Source organism: Notothenia rossii (assembly GCF_949606895.1).
Source record: "Notothenia rossii genome assembly, chromosome: 5".
Taxonomy (NCBI): Eukaryota; Metazoa; Chordata; class Actinopteri; order Perciformes; family Nototheniidae; genus Notothenia; species Notothenia rossii.
Window position 1 is genome coordinate 74671041 of NC_136903.1, and position 18857 is coordinate 74689897.

At 41.7% G+C, this 18857-nt stretch overlaps 2 protein-coding genes across 6 annotated transcripts; one reads left to right on the top strand and one right to left on the bottom strand.

Annotated features, from left to right (window-relative positions):
• Positions 1–100: 100 nt before the first annotated feature.
• perm1b (PPARGC1 and ESRR induced regulator, muscle 1b) lies at positions 101–7339 on the top strand. Its single transcript, XM_079683149.1, has 4 exons — positions 101–236; positions 861–3630; positions 3737–3853; positions 4384–7339. The coding sequence occupies exons 2-4, from the start codon at positions 885–887 to the stop codon at positions 4458–4460; spliced, it is 2940 nt and encodes a 979-aa protein (XP_079539275.1). The 5' UTR covers positions 101–236; positions 861–884; the 3' UTR covers positions 4461–7339.
• On the bottom strand, positions 6624–18179 carry rereb (arginine-glutamic acid dipeptide (RE) repeats b). 5 transcript variants are annotated; one of them, XM_079683146.1, is made up of 17 exons: positions 17883–18179; positions 16620–16668; positions 15712–15836; positions 15275–15374; positions 15088–15186; positions 14607–14687; positions 14328–14478; positions 14175–14252; positions 13523–13716; positions 13146–13304; positions 12742–12852; positions 11140–12278; positions 10220–10418; positions 9384–10119; positions 9166–9303; positions 8587–8758; positions 6624–7663 (listed from the first exon to the last, which is right to left on the bottom strand). In XM_079683146.1, the coding sequence occupies exons 1-17, from the start codon at positions 17906–17908 to the stop codon at positions 7630–7632; spliced, it is 3591 nt and encodes a 1196-aa protein (XP_079539272.1). In that variant the 5' UTR covers positions 17909–18179; the 3' UTR covers positions 6624–7629. The 5 variants fall into 5 exon arrangements, with proteins under 5 accessions (XP_079539272.1, XP_079539273.1, XP_079539271.1 ...); XM_079683147.1 differs by having other exon boundaries at positions 9420–10119; positions 14160–14252; XM_079683145.1 differs by having other exon boundaries at positions 14166–14252; positions 17883–18178.
• Between the last annotated feature and the right edge of the window lie 678 nt (positions 18180–18857).

Genomic DNA, 18857 nt, shown 5'->3' on the forward strand with positions numbered 1-18857 from the left:
CCTCTAATGACTGTAAGAGGGCTTGTATTTTTAAGGTACTGAAATGTCATACCTCTGGTAATAGAGGGACGGACGACTGCAGCTACATGTGACTGGACATACTACTCTATTTATAACAGTCGAGTGAAAGGCCCCGGTCTGACATACACAAGGGCAGACGGACATCAGAGCTGAAATGCCCCTGCAGGGAGTAAGAACTGACACCTCAAAGTGGACGCTTCGTCATTCTGTAACAGGTAGGTTTTCTTTGTACTATAGAAACTAAAAAACATAAACGCTCTTTAACGATATGCTTCAAGTTGGTTATGTAATCGACTAGACCTGTAAACGACTTTGACGCAGAGCAAGTGATCCTAACAACTCCACACCTCAAAAATAACATTCAAACAATAAACGGTAGCTAAACAATACTACAAATGTGATCAAGTGCTAAATCCAAGGTATTATAAACATTGCATCAGTGATCCTCACTGAGTATGTTTGCTATGCTGATACAGCATGTTGTGTCCTGACATTGGACAGCTGAATTTTTCATATCAGGTTATATGACCGGAATATTTTCAGATCTGTTATGGCTCTTGTGACTGTAGTACTCTGGTGTTGCTTTGCTGCCCTCTCAAGCTTTGAACTAACTCAGGAGCATGTTTGATTTCTGAGCAACAGTTTGCTATTGACAGCTGATTACAAGCAAGGTTAAACTCCTAACCAACGCTCTATATTTAGCTCAATTTAGTTGATGGAACTTCAACTGTAACTCAGTGGGGCTACCAAGGATGTACTGAAACACGTTGCATTGGCCTATTCAATATACCTAAATATGCCACCTTTCCAACATTGATCTTTTGTCTTCTTCTTTTCAGATTCAGGAGCATGTGAGATATAAAATGGATGATTTGGATCACAGCATTCACATTGCAAACGATGACTGGACCAGCTTCTATGAGGAGTGCGAGGGGTGTGGTCTGGTGCAGGCTTCGCTCGCTTGCCCTGATAGCTGGAGCCTCAGTGATTCAGAGGAACTGGGCAACCCAAGCTCAGTGTCCAGCGCAGGCCATCAGGAGCCAGAGCAGAGCTGTGCTGCAAGCAGTGATGGAGCTGAAGGCAGTGCTGCAGGATGCTGCATGGAGGAAGAGAACTGCACAGATGGTGTGAAGTCTATATCAGTGCAGGTGGTTCAGTGTGGTTCAGCAGGAGAAACTAAAGCTGAAGCAGGCCGTGGTAATCCTGAAGAAAATGCCTTCAACACAGCAGAGCACATCGAAGAGGAGAAACATGCCAACATCAAAACTACACTGCAAATTGAGCAACTAAATGTTCAGTGTTCAGAGGAAGAATCGTCAGAGCTGAAAAGAGGAGATGAAGCTGTGCAAATTGAGACTGACATTCATGGCCTCATATCCACACAGCAACCTGACCCCATTTCCTACAACCTAACAGAGCTAGACGGATCTGTGAGTGAGGATGTGAGTGGTTTAAGAGCAGAGAAAGAGCGCTGGTTTGTGACAGTGAACGAGAGTCCTGCACGACAGGGAGTACGCGCTGCCTCTGTGAAAAAAAAACGAAGGCAAAAAAAAACTCGTAAGGAGAGATCACTTGAAAAACACTGTAGGTTAGAGACGACAAAAGATAATAATGAATCTGAGGTAGAACGTAACTTGGTAAAAAAATGTGCTGAAACAGATTCTGAGATTGTGCCGATGGGAGTCATTTCAGATTCATCGCAAATGTCTTTAACTTCTGATGAAGAAGACAATTTGTCAGAACAACTGGTGATGTCTCCTTCCCCTAAAGACAATATCATTGAGCCAACTGTAGAATCCAAATCAAACAACAGAATTACACCCAGAAAACCGATAAAGTTAGACAGTGTGGAGTCTGACGTATATGAAGACGGTGTTGAGTTCTACTCCACTCACAGTTTTGACTCTGAAAGCTATCTGTCAGCTACCGAATCATGGGAGGATCTTCAGCATCTCCTCAAGGAACACCAACAACTGCAACGCTCATTATCACTGACAGAAAACAGCTATCGATTCAATCTGACTGAGATTACCGAGGCAGACAACACGCAAGATAGAGAAATGCTTTCTTATGATGTACCAGCTTCTAACTGTGAAGGTCATGAAAGCACCGATGTTCAGCCATCTTCTGGGCAAAGTGCAGACAGAATGCCAGAGGACATCTCCACATGTGATAACCAAACACACAGCACACTTCCTGCACCTGCACCTGGACTCCAAAAACAGGAAGTAAATCATTTAGCATCTGGTGGCTCTTCAGTAAATCAGCTGCTCCCCATTCCTGATTTAACTGTAACCCCTTGTCCTGTGGCCGACAGCCCTGAAACATACGCCGAAGCCGCGGGACACACTCGACCTGTGTACGCCATTTCTGCTTTTTGGGATGAAATGGAAAAGTTGACGATAAATGACATTTTGCAGCTCAGGGTGGGTAGAAGCACCCCTCCCAGAGATACAGTCACACCAAACGCAGATGGCCCTTTGCTCGACACAGTGGAGTATAATTTGTCTGATGGTGTTCTGATGGATACATCTGACACTGCTGATTCAGACTATTGCACACAGCCCGACGAATCCAAGCGCGATCGTTCAAGCTGCGAGTTCTCCACGTCCGATTTTGAAGAAGAGTACTGGCAGTATCTTAGCGCCAGTAGGAACCACAGTCCTGACCCTCAAAGCAAAAGCAAACAGAGCCCGGGCGACTCTCCTTTCACAGCGTATGAGGAAGAGGAGTCTTTAAGCTCTGAAACACCTGTGCCTTTAGAGGACTATGCAGAGGATCAGGAAGCCAGTGATTTCCTTTTGAGCAGACTTGGGTTGCCAAGACCGATCACAAAAAGCAAAAGCTTGCAAAATCTATCAGCTTTCAAAACAGAGGATTTATCTTTGCAGTTGTTACTCGGCAAAGATGAGAGCAGTTTGTTTCTCAGCAGCTGTCCATCTCTGGAAGATAATGTGGTTTTAACAGATAGCTACAGCCTGGGAACACAAATACCTACATCTTTACTGGGTGAACATGATCAGATATCCTTGCCTGAAGTGTTTGAATACCTTTACAGCGATGAAGGAACAAACGGAGACTCCCAATGTGTTAAAGTCTATGATCCAGTTGACATCTCAATGGTTTATGACTATTCTCTTTGTGCGTTCAGCGATGAAATGTCATTCTCTTTCCTCTACAATTTCCCGCGCAGTGAGGAGAAACCCATCCCCATTTTCTCTTGTTCTCAGCCCCTCATCAGAGAACTCACATTCCCAAATCCGGACTTTGTTTTCTTGCGCTCAGACTTTGAGGAGGAGGGCGACATCTCCCCATTCAGGATCATGTCTAGCTCTTTCTTCAAGAGGGACGATTGCGGGGTGTCTGCCTCAAATGGATTTTACAATTGGAAAAGTTTGATGAGGAAGGTTCGCTTCCCTGACAAAGGGAGCATCTGGTGCAGTAGATCTGGAGCCACGGTGTTCCCAGATGAGGTTGAGAAGATCACCACGAAGAGTGCGGACCCACCACTCACAGTGCTCACTGCCAGGAGAGGCTCTTCGTCTCCTTTGCTGCTGTTTAGTGAGCTAGCATTGCAGAAGAGGGTTTTGGACGCTCTACAGGCAACAAGTACGTCTGAGCTGCTTATTCTCCAGTCTGGATTCAAACACACCAGAGAACATTTTATTCAAACATAACCTCCTTTTTTGTTTATTCTTGTTTATGTCTCTTACAGGACAAGAGGGCATTTTCTCCTCACTGAAGCAGTCGGATATGTGCATGGTCTGCATCGCCTTTGCCTCCTGGGTGTTAAAATCATCTGATCCTGAGTCTGCTGATGCCTGGAAAGCAGGTATGAAACTTTCCCAGGGCTTCACAATACATCATTCGTTTATAAATCGTCATCACAATGTCAACTTGTTCTTGCCTTTTGTGCTCAGTTCGATGAACGCATTTACATAATGGTGGAAATAATATTATTTTCTTTATTTAACAAGATATTTGTTTTGATTCAACAGTATAAAAAAAGTAACAGAAGGCACTTTTTTTTTAATTCAACAACTCCTTGTATTGATATTCTGCTGTTTCAGTCAATAATCTACAAATGTAACTGTTGTCTAAAATGCAAACTTTAAAGGCAGTGCAACATCTTTACTCCGTCAGCTTCTTTCTGGGGGTGATGTCCTGCATTTCCTTTTTAAATATCTGATGAGTTTTTGAGGGGTGAACACCTTAAAAATCAATAACTCATAATATTAACTGAGATATAATTAATTTTTGAAACCACATGTTGAAGGGCTTTAAGTATTCATTATGAAGAGTACTGTGTAACTTGGTGAATTGACAATTCTTCACATTAACCTTTATTTTAATCCTGTTCAGCTCTGCTGGCAAATGTGAGTGCGCTGTCGGCCATCCAGTACCTGCGGCAGTATGTGAAGAGGAGGAATCCTTCCTAACAGGATCCCTGATACACAACAAAGAAGAGCGCAATCATTTCCAAACACTTTCACTTGGGTCCATCTATAAGGATATATATACTATATATTATGTACTGTATGTTATATTGCCTCAGAGTTTTTAATTTCTTTCCTTAAAATAAAGCATGTATGCTAGTAAGACAGTTTTTGCTAAGTATGTTAAAGTTCAGTAATTTTACGTAAACAGATTCCATGAAAAGAGACAAACAAAAACAAAATTCTAATATTAGTTAAAGTAGGCCATATATTCAAGACCAAGTTGGCTTAGGGTTGAAAGCCACAGACAGGATGGGAAAGTTAAAAAGGTGTTGGTTTTGATCTTACAATGGGATTTGTTTACCATAAGAAAGTTAAAGCTTATGCCCAGCATTATCGTTTAAACATTAAAATATTTCAACTGCATTTTAAACTTTAAGATAACTGGGTAAACTGATGTTATGTGGACCACTATGTTAGCACAGATACTCATAATTTGTTGTGCCCTTTGTGATTGTGATGGCTTTGTATGTTATACGGCTTTAAACACGCATGTTTTAATGGCAGCTTGTAGAGAGCTGATGCAAAGTGTCTCTGGGAGGTCGTTGTAGAGGATGAAAAGGTGGGTGAAAACCTGAAAAGAGTTGTGTTGTAGAGTATTGGTCCGCCTGTAAGTTGTAGGAACGTAAAGTAAGTGACTGCAGGAGCTGTGCATGATGGGTAAGCATTGGTTCCCTTATTTTGAGCTTTGTGCCCATTCGATACAAAGTAATGTCAACTTGTGACTAATCACAGGCTCACAATTTGTTTTTGTAGTTTTTACACATTTGACACTTTAAGATTATTATATTTCCATAATTTCACACAGGCTTGACAGGGCTAACCCTGTTTTAAAATACAAAACAAACAATGAAAATCTGTTGCAATTTTTTTTTTTACCTCTGCCAACGAGGTTGTATTACTGCTTGCTTGGTCTGTTTATTTGTTTGTCTGTCAGCAGGTTGAAGGAAAAGGTACGGGCCTGATTTGCATGAAACTTGGCAGAAGGGTGAATTATGAGAAGAAGAACACCTTCAACTCTGGAGTGGATACAAATCGGGAGGCAGACACAAAAAATATGTTTCATTTGTTGCAATTGTGAGACAGAGCATTATGCTGCATTCATGGGATGTTAGAATAATCAGAGTTTGTGTGAATGTCCTCTCATGTCAGCCGCCACATTATGAACCACTGTGCCTAAATACTATGTGACTAGTCAGCTCATCTGCTGAGATATTTTACAACCTGTGTTGCAACAAAATGTAAACTTTAGAAATAGCTAAAAATATATATATTTTCCTATATAATTGATATAAACTAAAAATAATTGACATATCCGGTTTTGTTGTCTCAAATGCTTTTATATTTTACTCCTGAACAATCTGCTGTAGCACATCTTAAAAAAGTGTTTCTGTAATTAAGCCCTTACCGATATTAACTGTGGACAAATAATAAAAAAACTTCTTTAATTTCAACAGCACACAAACTGAAAGTAATATCTAAAGTAATAAAGTTTGTCTGTGAACTAAGAGGAATTTGTGTCTTTTACAAAAATAAGAACGTATTTCAAACACAGATGTATAATAGTCTAAGAGCTAGTAAGTTAAACCATGTGTTAAAGGAAAATGGAAAGATGTATTATACTTAAGATACTTAAGATCTTATTTATACAATTTTAAACTAAGATATGGCATTTTTGGGAAACAATGATATACATATATTTTTACTTTGATCAATTCTTTTATTTTGAGTATGCAATAATAAATGTACAAAGTAATGAATGTAAAAATGGTACGTGTAATAAGCTAAGGCTCTAGCACTGACCTTTTTGGGTCATTATAATATTTGGTTTGGTTTGTTACTATTTTAAAAGTAATGGCGTGAATTTGTTTGCTGTATGTATTTGAGTGTTACACAATGAAAATGACTGAACTTAACTAAACGATGTCCTCTTAAATCACCAGGTATATCAGTTATATGAACATCTCTCAAAGAAAACTGACGACAACCTTCATCAAGGTAGAATTTATTACAGGAAAGTATTAGCTTTAGCTAGGTGTACCTTATAAATTGTATATACCACAGGCTATTGATACAAAGAAACTCCAGGTGCAAAGAGAACAAGGGGTCATTGCAGAAATATTTATTGAAATAAATATGCAATGGATACACTTTTATATTATGTCACATAAATATTGAATTTAGAGGCAGTTCTTTCAAAGATTCCATTAAAATGTTTAGGATTTAGTTTCACTCCAATTCATTTGCTCTCGTCAAAACAATGTAAATACATTATTCTAACAAAATGTTCTGCCTTAGCGACATATACTGGTCCAATTAATAATGATCTTACTTTATAATACTCAATACTGTTTTAGCTTATGATTTACTGCTATCGTGCTGGATCGAAGGGCAAGTGTTCACATCTACTGCTATATCAATAGTACTCATTCATATAGAATATTGCAAACATTTAATATTTACAATCTCAAAAATGAGCGAATAAAAGCTTCGGTTATAATGTGAAAAGATATCTTGATATATAAAACTTTAGGATTTAGACAAATATTTAGCAGATTTAAGAGAAAAAACAATCTATACTATGCTCTAAGCATCACAATGCAACTTGCTACTCTAGTTTGGTGAAAAAAAAGTCTGAGTCATGCTAGGTCGTTAGAGTCATTCAAACACTTATTAAAAGGTCATTCTGTACAAGGAAATCATTTAGAAATCATAGGTAGATATTTCAACTCAACACCAAAGTCAGTCTGTTTTCATATCCTTTATGAGAGTTATATTTTCATTAGCAAATTCACGTCACTGCATATGAAACAGTTTTACAGTTTGTTAGAGAAAAATCTGTCACTTCAAATCTCACATGAATGGGTGAGATTGTTTGTCATTTTGATAATAAAAACTAGTATAAAGTCTTAAGTGATATGAAAATCTGAGACGGACGTTGACAGTCCAATAAGTGCTGAACAAGGAATGCACGTAAAGATCCACAAAGATCTTCCTAAAATATATTAAAACAAAAAAATGGACTCACAAAATACTCTCTGACAGTCTTAAAAGTACACAGTATTCTATTTGGGTATGAGTGTAGGGATTCAGGGCATGCACCACCTGGCACTCAAGATGGCTTGTCACCTTCTTTCTTCAGACGGCTTCAGCAAACAGAAACAAAGAAACAGGGTCAACACTTTTGTCAGTGAGACACATTTTACTGGAGTTCAACTAAACATTGTGTAATTATCTTGTCTTGCACGGTATATTGATATGAGAAATACATCACAATACCCTACCATTAGGAAGGGTACAATAGCCTATATTTATTAGCAGTGTGGGGGTAATAATGAGAGGGTGGTGGTTGTGCATTGCTATGCTACCACCGGCTGCAGGCATTTCGGGCGAGTTTTTTGTGTCATACTGAATATGCACGCTTCACATACGATGGCTGTTTTCGAGCAGCCACTGCTCTTGGACAAAGCATCGGGAGCAGAGCGAAATATGGCTCTAGAATACTGTAGCTGAGTCGCGCTTATACTTATGAATGTCTTACTGTTAATGTCTTTCATTGTTGTAAAGCACTTTGAATTGCCTTGAGTGGAAAGGTGCTATATAAATAAACTTGCCTTTCCTTGCATATGAAGGTAATTAAATAATGGAGCTGTTGATTGCTTCTACACTGTTAAAGAGTAGCATAAGCGCACTCTTTAGGTTTTAACCTTTCACAATAAAAGCCCTGGACCATATGTGCTATATCAACTCAACAAGTAAGTTTCCAGTATTGCTGACACTTATCTCAGCAAGATTTGAACCGGTTTTTAGCACTTTGACATTAAAGTTGACGTTTTCCCGTGAAATTGTTACAGTATCACTATCAAGATTTTTAAGGCAGGTATTCAGATACTGTGTCAACACTAGAATAATGTTGATGATTATGGCTCCATCTTAGAGAAACTGAGTAATTACTATGGGACTTTAAGTATAATGCAGTCACATAAAGCTGCATAGCTACCATAATACAGTGATACCTCTGATTGTTGAAAGCCTGTGCACTACTAGATAATACATTGAAAAGCCTCACCTGTAATAATCTTCCTGACTCGGGAGTTGGCCTCCATGCATGTGATGCGCATGCAGCCACTGCTGCTCCATCGCCATCCTCTGCAGCTCTGCAGACTGGGCATGCATCGCCTGGAGCTGGTGGGCAGCAGACATCTGAGGAATCTGACCCTGCAGCTCTCGTTGATATGCTCCTATGGGAAACAGAGATTTAATAAAGAGTCAAATTAAAAGGGACTGGTTTTAAATTGTTGGCTGTTGGAATGAGTTGATGCCTTCTGAGCACTAGAGCAGTGAGTGTTCACGTGTGGTTTTATGTCTTGTTTGTTCTTATAATGTCAAAGCTGCTCCAGCGTATCATAGTTGCTAAATGTATTGTCAACATTTCAAAGGGACAAACATTGTATTTTCATGCTTTTTTATAGATTTTTGTAAATCTGTGTGTTATAAGAACTGTCTCTGTTATGCAGGCTTTCATTGTATCTGTAAACTTTTGTTCACTGCTTTTATCTTTTGATCGTCTGTGCTTTTAAACTTTTCCCATACGCACCGTCCCTGTCTAATAAAGTAATAAAGTAAACTAGGAGTTGGGATTACGAACCAAACAGTGGGTGGCGCAGCATCTCATGATCATGAGGGAGATCGCCCAGTAGAGCGTTGGGGATCGGGCCCCCGGGGAAGGGGTAGCGGGCCAAACGTGGGCCTCCTTGCAGAGCTTCCAGAGGATGAGGGTTTTGACCTGGACGAAGAAAGTAAATCAATCAGTACATTTTGGTAAAACTGTCAAATGTTCTTAAGTCCTTAAGAATTCTCCCTCACATCTTTCGTCATAGCAGTGAAAAGCTCCAACATCACCTTGCCCAAGCGGATCCTGCTGGTGCAGGTGGAGGTGGGAGTGAACGTGAGAGTGTTGGTGGTGGTGCGGCGTCACATTGAGCATCTGTAGCCTGGCGGCGGGGTCGGCCCCTACAGACGCCATCCTCTCTGCGTGGAGCCGCTCTGCAGTGAGTCGCTCTGCGTAGCTCAGCTCGGGGCGCAGCTGAGGCGCAGCCAGCACCATCCCTCGCTCCATGTGGTTCAGCCCGGGATGGAACTGGGCGAAGTGGTGTGGGGGCCCGGGGATGTGGGGGAGGCCGATGGCCCCGTGTCTGGCAAAGTGCTCCATGGGGTTGGCAGATTGGTGTACCATTTCCATTTCTGGGGGCTTGACCTCATAGCCGGGCTTCATCCTCTCGTGGAGCTCCCTCTCGCGCAGGTTCCTGAGCTCGCGCTCTCTGAGGTTGGGGTCAGCGCCGTACAGGCCCGGCATGTGGTAGGCCAGCAGGGGGTCGCCGGGGCTCAGCGACACGTAGAACGGGTGGTTGCGGTTTGATGGCGACATGACATGGGGTCGGGCGTAGTGACTCAGGGTGCGCAGGGCGGGCGTGTCAGGGCCGATGTAGGGGGGCACAGCAGCCACAGTGGTGGGCGGCTGCTCAAAGGAAGGGCGTCCGTGGCCGTGAACCGTCATCTGAACATCGCTCATACGACTGTCGTGGGAGGAGCTGGAGGCTCTCTGCAAGCAAGCAAGATGTTTCAGACAGTGTTCATTTCAGCAGTTCATTTCGATTAAGTGTTAGTATTGCTTATGTATTATAAATAAGAAATAGACTCACGCTCATTGCATTTCTGTCTGCCTCCCTTTCTCTGTCTCTCTCCCTTTCACGTTCTTGTCGAACACTGTGCTCAGCATCTCTCCTCAACTTTTCCACCGCCTCCTCTCTTTTCTTGGCCAGCTTGGAGGCCGTAAGTGGAGTGAAGAACAGGTCTGTTCTGGAACAGGAGTTGTAACCACGATCCAAGTGTTTGATAAACCTGAAAGACAAAATTCAACTATTAAACTTTCAGGAACGATTCAGTTGTTCGTTGTTTAGAGCTTGACTCTTGTCAGTTTTTTCAAAAACAATTTATGTATTAAATTACTGTATTGCTGAAATCTAGGAATTCATTAACTCAACACGGACTACCTTCGCAAGAAAGTACAAATGGTAACTGCATCATTATTCAGGCTAGTCTGAAATACATGAACCTCTTATTTGTAATGGGAAAAGAATAGGCAATGTTCAATAATCATCCTGCTGCAAACAGCTTCAACCACACTTAATGTAGCTATGATCACAAGCTGATTTGAAAACCAAGAGACACTCCTGACAGACACTTTTGGTTTGAATCCAAATATGTTATTGACAATGGCTCCATTATTCGTGTTTGATGTTGCTCTTGGTAACAGCTTAACACACACGAAGCAATACACTTCAACTAAGCCAACATAAAATATATTTAAAAACACGAAAACATGACAAAGTAAGCACCTCAATGGATGTAGTGCTTTGAAATGCTGCACCATAGCTCACTGACTGACTGGAGCACTGAACTAAAAAGAAAGAGCCTCTTGTATTTCAAATACTCTTGTAAAATAACCACTTAGTTACCAGTTGATGCTTGTCGTTGAAAGCGAAATTAACCAAAACCCCAATTATCACAAGATGAGGGAGATATTTATCATTTCCCTTAGACAGAGTTCCTCCCCACATACCGTGCAGACTGGCTGGCATGGCTGGCCATGTTAATGATGGTGGGCTGCGGCGAGGGGCTGCGAGATGGAGGCGGTGGGCTCTCAGCCTCTTCCATCTCATCCAGTGGCTCTTCTTTAATCTGAATTTGTGAACATCCTGCTGCCGCGCTCGGCGAGGGTCTCAGAGGTGGATATGACGGCTGGAGGCTCGGGACCGGACCAATAGAAGAAGATGCTACAGGGGGGAGAGGAAGTGAGGCTGCTGCCGGCGGGTGAGAGGAAGCCATGCTTTTCCCAGGGTGGGTCTGCACCTGAGAGAGCACTGGCAGCTGGGTAGGAAGGGACTGCATTGGCAAAGGCTGTGGCATGAGCTGAAGGGGGGGCGGCGGGGCGCCCGGAGGATGCGGGTTGGGCAGAGAATTGAGGGGCTTCAGAGCAGGGGGAGGGGGGAGGTTGGAAGGCATCTGAGGGAAAGGTGTAGAAGACTGATTATGTGGACCCTGTTTGTGTGAACTTGGGATTGGAGTGGTGGGAGGGGGCTTGATTTGAGGACCAGAGAGAGAAGGCTGGGGGAGCTGAGACTCCCTAAAGAAGGGTGGGGGTCTCTGGAGGGCCTGAGCCGACGGGCCATGAGTCTGCAGAGGCTGTGCAGAGTTGAGAGCCGGCGGGACCTGAAATGCTGGAGACAGGGGACAATCCTGACCGAGTGCTGGCGGAAGAGGAGGGGGACCAGAGAGAGCGTGAGAGGGGAGCTGTGGGCGGGCGTTTGGTCCAGCTGGCTGACCGGCAGCGGGCTGAAGGGGGTCCGGAGAGGCAGGAGGGGGGCTCTGAGCGCCATCAGCTGGAGGAGTGCTTTGTGGTGGCTGATGAAGGATGGGATGGCCCTGAGAGGGGATGGCCTGGAGGGCTGGAGGGTCAGCCGGCCCCCCCGCAGCAGCAGCAGCAGCAGCCGGCTCTGGCAGGATCCCCCCGGGCTGGGCCGAGGAGTCGGAGTCGCTCTCGTTGCCCTGCTGCGGGCTGGAGATGCTGGGGGAGGAGCTGCGGTTGTCCTGGTCGATGTCTTTGGTGTCGCTGCTGCCGTCATCCTGAGCGCTGCGGCTCTCTGAAGAGCTCTCCTCCTCCACCTCGGCCTCGCCCTCGGACCGCGAGCCCCGAGGGTCCTGGAGCAACAAATAAACAAATTATGTAAATCACGCTTAGCAATAGATTATTAGGGTCGAAGAACTTTTTAAACACCAAACTCCAGCATCAAACACAATATAGTTTGAGACGTAGATCGAGGTTATTTACTGTTACAACATTGAGAATTGTTTTAATGAAAACAGGCTGGCTTTAAAGAAGCTCAGAAAAAATGAAACCTGGAGAGAGGCTTGAGTAGATTACAGTGATGACAGACGCTCAAAAACTTAGGGAAACGTTTCTGTTCATGCCCAAATAGTTTGAACTCAAACACTCTCAATGACCCTTTGTCATGTTTCTAAACATTCAAGGCCTTGATTACCCTGCCCCCTCAAATCCCAAAATATTCAAGGGTTTCAGGCACGCATGGAAACCAAGACGACTGTTTTTCTTTGCAGAGATAACACTTTGTTTGACTCAAATAGTGGTGAAGTTCCCTCTCACCTGTGTCTTCGGCCTTTTAGGAGTAACTTTCTCAGGCTCTTCCGGCTCCTGGGCAGGACTCTCCCGTACACGCTTTGTTGTCTTTGGTGATGTGACCTCTTCTTTTATCTTCTGTGGAAACCAGAGGACATTTTCACAGTGGTGTTAAAAAGAAACAGAAAACAACGATGACACAAAACCTCAATGAGCGATGTTGAACAAGCATGTAAGGCCGCAGCAGCATAACATATTATGAATATATATATATATGTTTTATAAGTATGTTATATAATTCAGTTTCATGCATGCTGGGACGGACTTATCTTTCTTTAAATAAACGGCTGAGTTCTTTGAAGATCTCCTCGTCAGAGCCATATTCAAACAGCCCAGCTCGTCTGATAAGAGAGTGTTAAAGTTATGTTTACCTTGTTCGTCTTCTTGCTGGATTCGTTCTTATTATCTGTGGAAGAAGATCTCAGCAAATTAGAAGTGGCTCCGCTGGGTGAGGGCTGGCTGCTGGACTGCTGATCCTCACTGGTGGGGGAGCCCGTGAGCCTCCTGTGGCCACTTCTCAAAGATGAAAGCTGGTTTAAAAAATCAATTAAAAGATCAGTATTCAATATTGTCGAAACACATGCAAGGAGAGGTGTTTTCCCAGTAAGTAGCATGCTAATCATTTTTGACAGATTCAATAAGGGTGGGAGATCTCTTGTATATGATCATTGGAAATGTAAGTTGCCCTGACACTTTCTTTTGAAGGTTTATTAAGTGAGAAATATAACTCTATGGGCCTTAGGCTTACAGGTGCTCTGCTTCGTCGTGTCCTCATGCCGTGCTTGTTGTTCACCTCCTCTTCCTCTTTAACAGGTTTAAACAGGAATGGAGCGACTGCAGATTTTGAAGCTGGCGGCAGACTTCCATGTTTGCTTTCGTGCGTGTGGCAGGTCGTGCACAGCAACGAGGTGTCTCTCCGCCCATGGTGCCAATCCTTAGAACCTGAAGAAAAGAAAACTTTAGGCAAGAGTTTGACCAAGAGTTTAAAAAAGGTTATAATACTGGTTACACTTTCTATGACACCCATGTCTAGAATAGATTATAAACATTCTAATATGTCAATCAAATCTGTATAATTATAGCTATATAGAGCACTCATTGAGAGTCTTGTAATGCTCTACAACAACAATAATGACATTCTAGTCATTTTATGCACTATTCATTTTACTATTGTAATGTTTCCACAAAATGTATATTATAACTATAAATACACAGTGATATGACACAATATAAGCATGTTTATAGATGTGTTATAGATGTGTTAAAGACTTTGGCATAATGGAAATGTTTACCCAAGCACTTTTCACACATTTAAAAGCTGTTACAGAAACGTGTAAAACATTAGTACTAAAGAATACTGAGCCCAATAAATCACAAAGACATGCCCTGACTTGTTGCACCGCAGTGGCTGCAGCTCTTGACTTCCTGTTCACTGTCTTCACTGTCAAGGTCGTCTTCACTGGCAGAACTCGCATCCACTGCAAAGAAATATCAGCTTCAATAAAGTCATCCAGCTCATTTGAATTCCACACTTTGTCACAACGTAAGCTCACCTGAATAATTCAGCGATGGCGTTACGGGGACTGCTGCAGAACGAGTCTTGGCTTTGCGAGAGGACGGCTGTCGACGTTGCTGCCGATAAGCTCTAGTTCCCGCAGCCTCAGGAGTTTTCTTCCAGTGGTAGTAGAACGTGATCAGCTCCCCCTGAGGACAACAACACAGGACTCTTTAGAACAATCCCGGTTATGTTTCTAATACAAAATAAAGCTGCCGTGAAATCACTGCATGCACTAACAAGAATGTTGCATGCAAAATGAGAAGTGTTCAATTACAGTCTTTTTGCTGGGCAGAAATTCTTTCTGGATGCGGAAGAAATTCTTTCCATACTGTCTCAGGCCTTTGATGAAGCGTTTCTGTGTGGGGGGGGGGGGGGGGGGGGGGGAAAGGAGGGAGGGTGTTCGTGGGAAAAGTTAAGTGACATACAGTTAAAAGAAAAAGGCTCCAGTTTAGACAAAGTTAATTTTGTGATGTATAGAAACATTTAATAAACACAAACAGTTATTATAATGAAGCACCAGACTGGTAGGGGTAAAAAAAAGAAAACGATTTTACTGCAGGCTTTCATATTAAAGTGATTAAATTATAAGACAAAGTGGAATGGACTCTGAACCGTCTAAAATGCTAAGTATAGTTACATTCATAAACAGTTGGCATCCTTTTTATCCCCAAGGATTTTTTCCGCCTGCACAAATATTCTGAAGGTCTAACATTGACTGACCTTCAGTGCTGTATTACTAACTAAAGGCGTCTCACCACATCATCCTCAGACCAGCATTTCTCAATGAGCTTCGGCAGAGGCTTCTTCACCAGGCGCTGGAGAGCTTTTGCTGCATCATAGTGACTCGCGTGGAGCTGGAATTGATCAAAACAGAGATGTTTGAATACACCTTTAGCATTTTTACTGGATACACATGAAGTACATTTGAGTTGAGCTCCATACCATGTTGAGTGCGTTGAGTGTGGTATCATCACGGGAGGCTGCAAGACATCCATCCTCTGTTGACCCACCGTCACACATCCCTGCAAACGCTGCCATGCTCCTGGAGAAAGAAAAAGGTGAAGTTAATACAGAGAAGGTAATACCAAATCTTTCTAGAAAATGTAATCTGATTATTAGGAGTGTTTCTGAAATCCTTAATAATACTGCTGTCTCCTGCAGAAAAAAAAGCATTGTTATTAGTAAGGCTGAACCCAATGTCATTTTTCTTTAACATTCAAAGCTGCTATTGAGGTTTTCTTTTTTTTTTTAAATATCCCCATCTAGTTGTTCACAAAGGACACGAAAATAATTAACAAACTTTGGCAAAGATGCTCGCCTTATACGTGACCTGAAGAGAGTCGAACCTAGGTGACACACAGTTTAGTGCCGACACTGACCTGGCCGCTCTGAGGTACATCAGAAGGTCACAGTCATTGACCCCCGGCGTCCACATCAGATCCTCCCTCTCCGTCTGAGTCTGCAAACTGGGAACAGGCCGCGGCTGCAACTCTGGGAGTTTGGCCTGCAGTGAGACCAAGACAGTACCGGAAACAAATGTTAGACCAACCTTAAAGAACGCAACTGAATTTATGTTGAAAAACTGAGAATTAGATGGTAAAAACCCAAGCACTGTTTAAAATACAATACTGACAAGATGTTTAAGTAATTGCCAAACAATGATTTACATTTTGATTGATTAAAGTGTCAAACACTGGTCACTATGTGTAACTAAGGTAATTAATGGATAAAGGATTTCCTTATAATCAAATAGATGTAGTTGTTTTTTGCTAGTAGTACCTGCTCGAATCTGTTTAACATAATGTGATACTCAAAAAATAATTTCAAATGTAACAAACAACAGAATAGCATAGACTGTCACTGTAAGACGTGTAAATAACAAATCATACTGGACAGACAGTTCTCACAAGTTACATAATGAGCTTTATCCAACACTCTGCAATCTGTATACATACTTATTCAAATCAGTGTTTCTACAAATAGACCTGCAATGATTAGCCGAAAAATCATTGTCCAAGAAAAACTATTTTGAATCAATTTGTTAACAGAAATGTCCAAAAGTGCTGATTCAAGACTCTCTAATAAGGAGATTTCCTGCTTTTCTCTGTTTTATATCATATTAAACTAACATTTAAAGACACCACCTTGTACATTTTATTTGTTATATTTTATAGACCAAACAATTATGAATGAATCTAAACAATTGGCATTATAATCCATAAATAATCCATAATAGTCAGAAATACCGTCAGCATCTACCGAAAAACACGAAATATAAAAGGTGTACCTGATGACTTTGTCCCACTCTTATTTCTCCCTGTGTGCTGTTCAGGCTCCTGAAAACAAAAATAAAGCATTGAGTCATTATCTGAACTAATAATAATTTGCCACCTACAGTCATTGGACATTGGCAAAGAAAACGTACATTCAGTTATGTCCACAGTTGCAAGTGAGTGTGCTCTTCAAATAAGGAAGACAAAAAACACAAAATGTAGCAAAAAACACGATGTCCTGGTTTTATATGCATTACACTAAACCAAGACACTGCTATTATAATACTGTTATACATTAGTGGTATTTAAAGCTTATACAATGTAGTTACGACAACAACTAGCAGTTGAAAAGGAGAAATTATGATGATATTGTGTTAAAATTATAAGCCGGAGAGTTTTGTCTGCAGAAAAAGTCAGCAAGCAAGCTCCCAAAGTGTAGCAAGCACAAGTACTGCGAGTTGAAAACTGTGAGACGATTGTACAATTGTGATATTGTTGTGTTTACAATAAATGAGTCAGTGCAGGAAGTCAGTCTGCTATGCTGTATGCACTGTTATCTGATGCGTAATTATCACAGTAAAGACGTGTGATCGATATATCCTGGCTGTCAGAGCAGCTGTGATTTCAGCAGCAGAATAACATCCCGCCCCTACATCAGCAAGAGCCAATCTCAGCTGTGACCTGCGACGTTTCCTTATATTACATGAATGAAATCCGACGCTAGCTACCGCAAAAGACTGTCTGTCAATCAATCATACATGAGCTGCTAATTTTTACGGTCACCATTACGAGAACAGTGTGTGCTACTTAGTGAAATCCTAACAGGTTGACAGCAGCTGGCGGTCTCGGGGTTAACTGCGAGCTAAAGTATGCAATCAATAACAAATATCAATGTTAGCGTGCACGACACGTCGCTGACACACACAGCGACCAGTGTCAGCACACCCACAGGGAATAACATCCGATTAAATAAACGATGCACAATCTGCATATGCTGACATTATTTGAAATAATACCTGCAGAAACAACTGCTTGCTGCATTTAGGCGTTCATATAAACATTTGTGTTTTCAACTAGGAGCTGCTAGCTGCTAACCAGACAGTAACATTACGCTTTTATTTGGCTAGCTTGTTAGCCAGACACGAACTTCGTGACCACTGACACTCCGACTATTTCACACACACGGCTCTCAAAGTCACGCTGCAAAACTGTTAAAAATACATATTTAATGCACAATAACTAAAATATATTTGCAAACGGTAAGTTAATCAAGTTACCTCCGCGGACTGAACAGGTCGTCCATGTCGAGGGCTGTTTGGATGTGGCTTGTTGACACTACGCAGCGCAGTGGGCGATACACACAAAAACTATGCGAATCCCCTATTACATGGCTATTCAAAATGGAGGCGGTGTAGTGGAGGGAGTCAGTCTATTTTTTTCCCAGTGCAATGACCTCAGCAGCCACAGCTAAGCCTTCAAAGTTCTCCGGGTGTGCATAACTGAGCATGTGCCGTGGAGAGGCTGCTCATCATCAGCTGCTGCTGCTGCTGCTCGGGGAGGAAGCCTCCATTAAACACTCTGTGGTTATTAAACTATATTATGTAAGCCATGACAGTAACACCCGACCGACACAAACCGCTTACTAATAACATAATGCAAGGTATGCCGTATTTAATGGGTCTGGGGTTATAATATACAATACGAAAGTAAACATCACAAATAAATATATGCATTTGAAAAAATAAAATAAATTTATCATGTGGATGCGATCTGTTGCTGTGATTTAGTGGGTACACCGGGCAGCTTATCACTTTAATTATTTATAATGTATTTTTTTTACACATGAAAAAAAAAAAGGATTTATTTCAAAATAACAGATAAGTCGATGGAAGGATGCAAAGACTCTCAAGAGGGCCACTCCCCAGTGTAAATCCTTTATAAAACTAAACTAATGTAAAGGTTTTTAAAAAAATCTCTGCAATTTGCATGTGATTTAAAGTATGATTGGTAAAACACATTATATCCAAGTTTTAAAATACAATATATTTGGTAGGTTTGAATCATTATGTACATAATATAGATTATGTATATAATACAGCATTTTGTTGACATAGCAAACAAAATCTGAATAACACTTGAATTTGTTACCGATATGTCTTTTGAGATATATTAACAGATTACACATTTGCAGATTGCAACACATATGTATATTTTCCCCTATTTTGAGGCTCCAAAGATCACTAAATGTATGT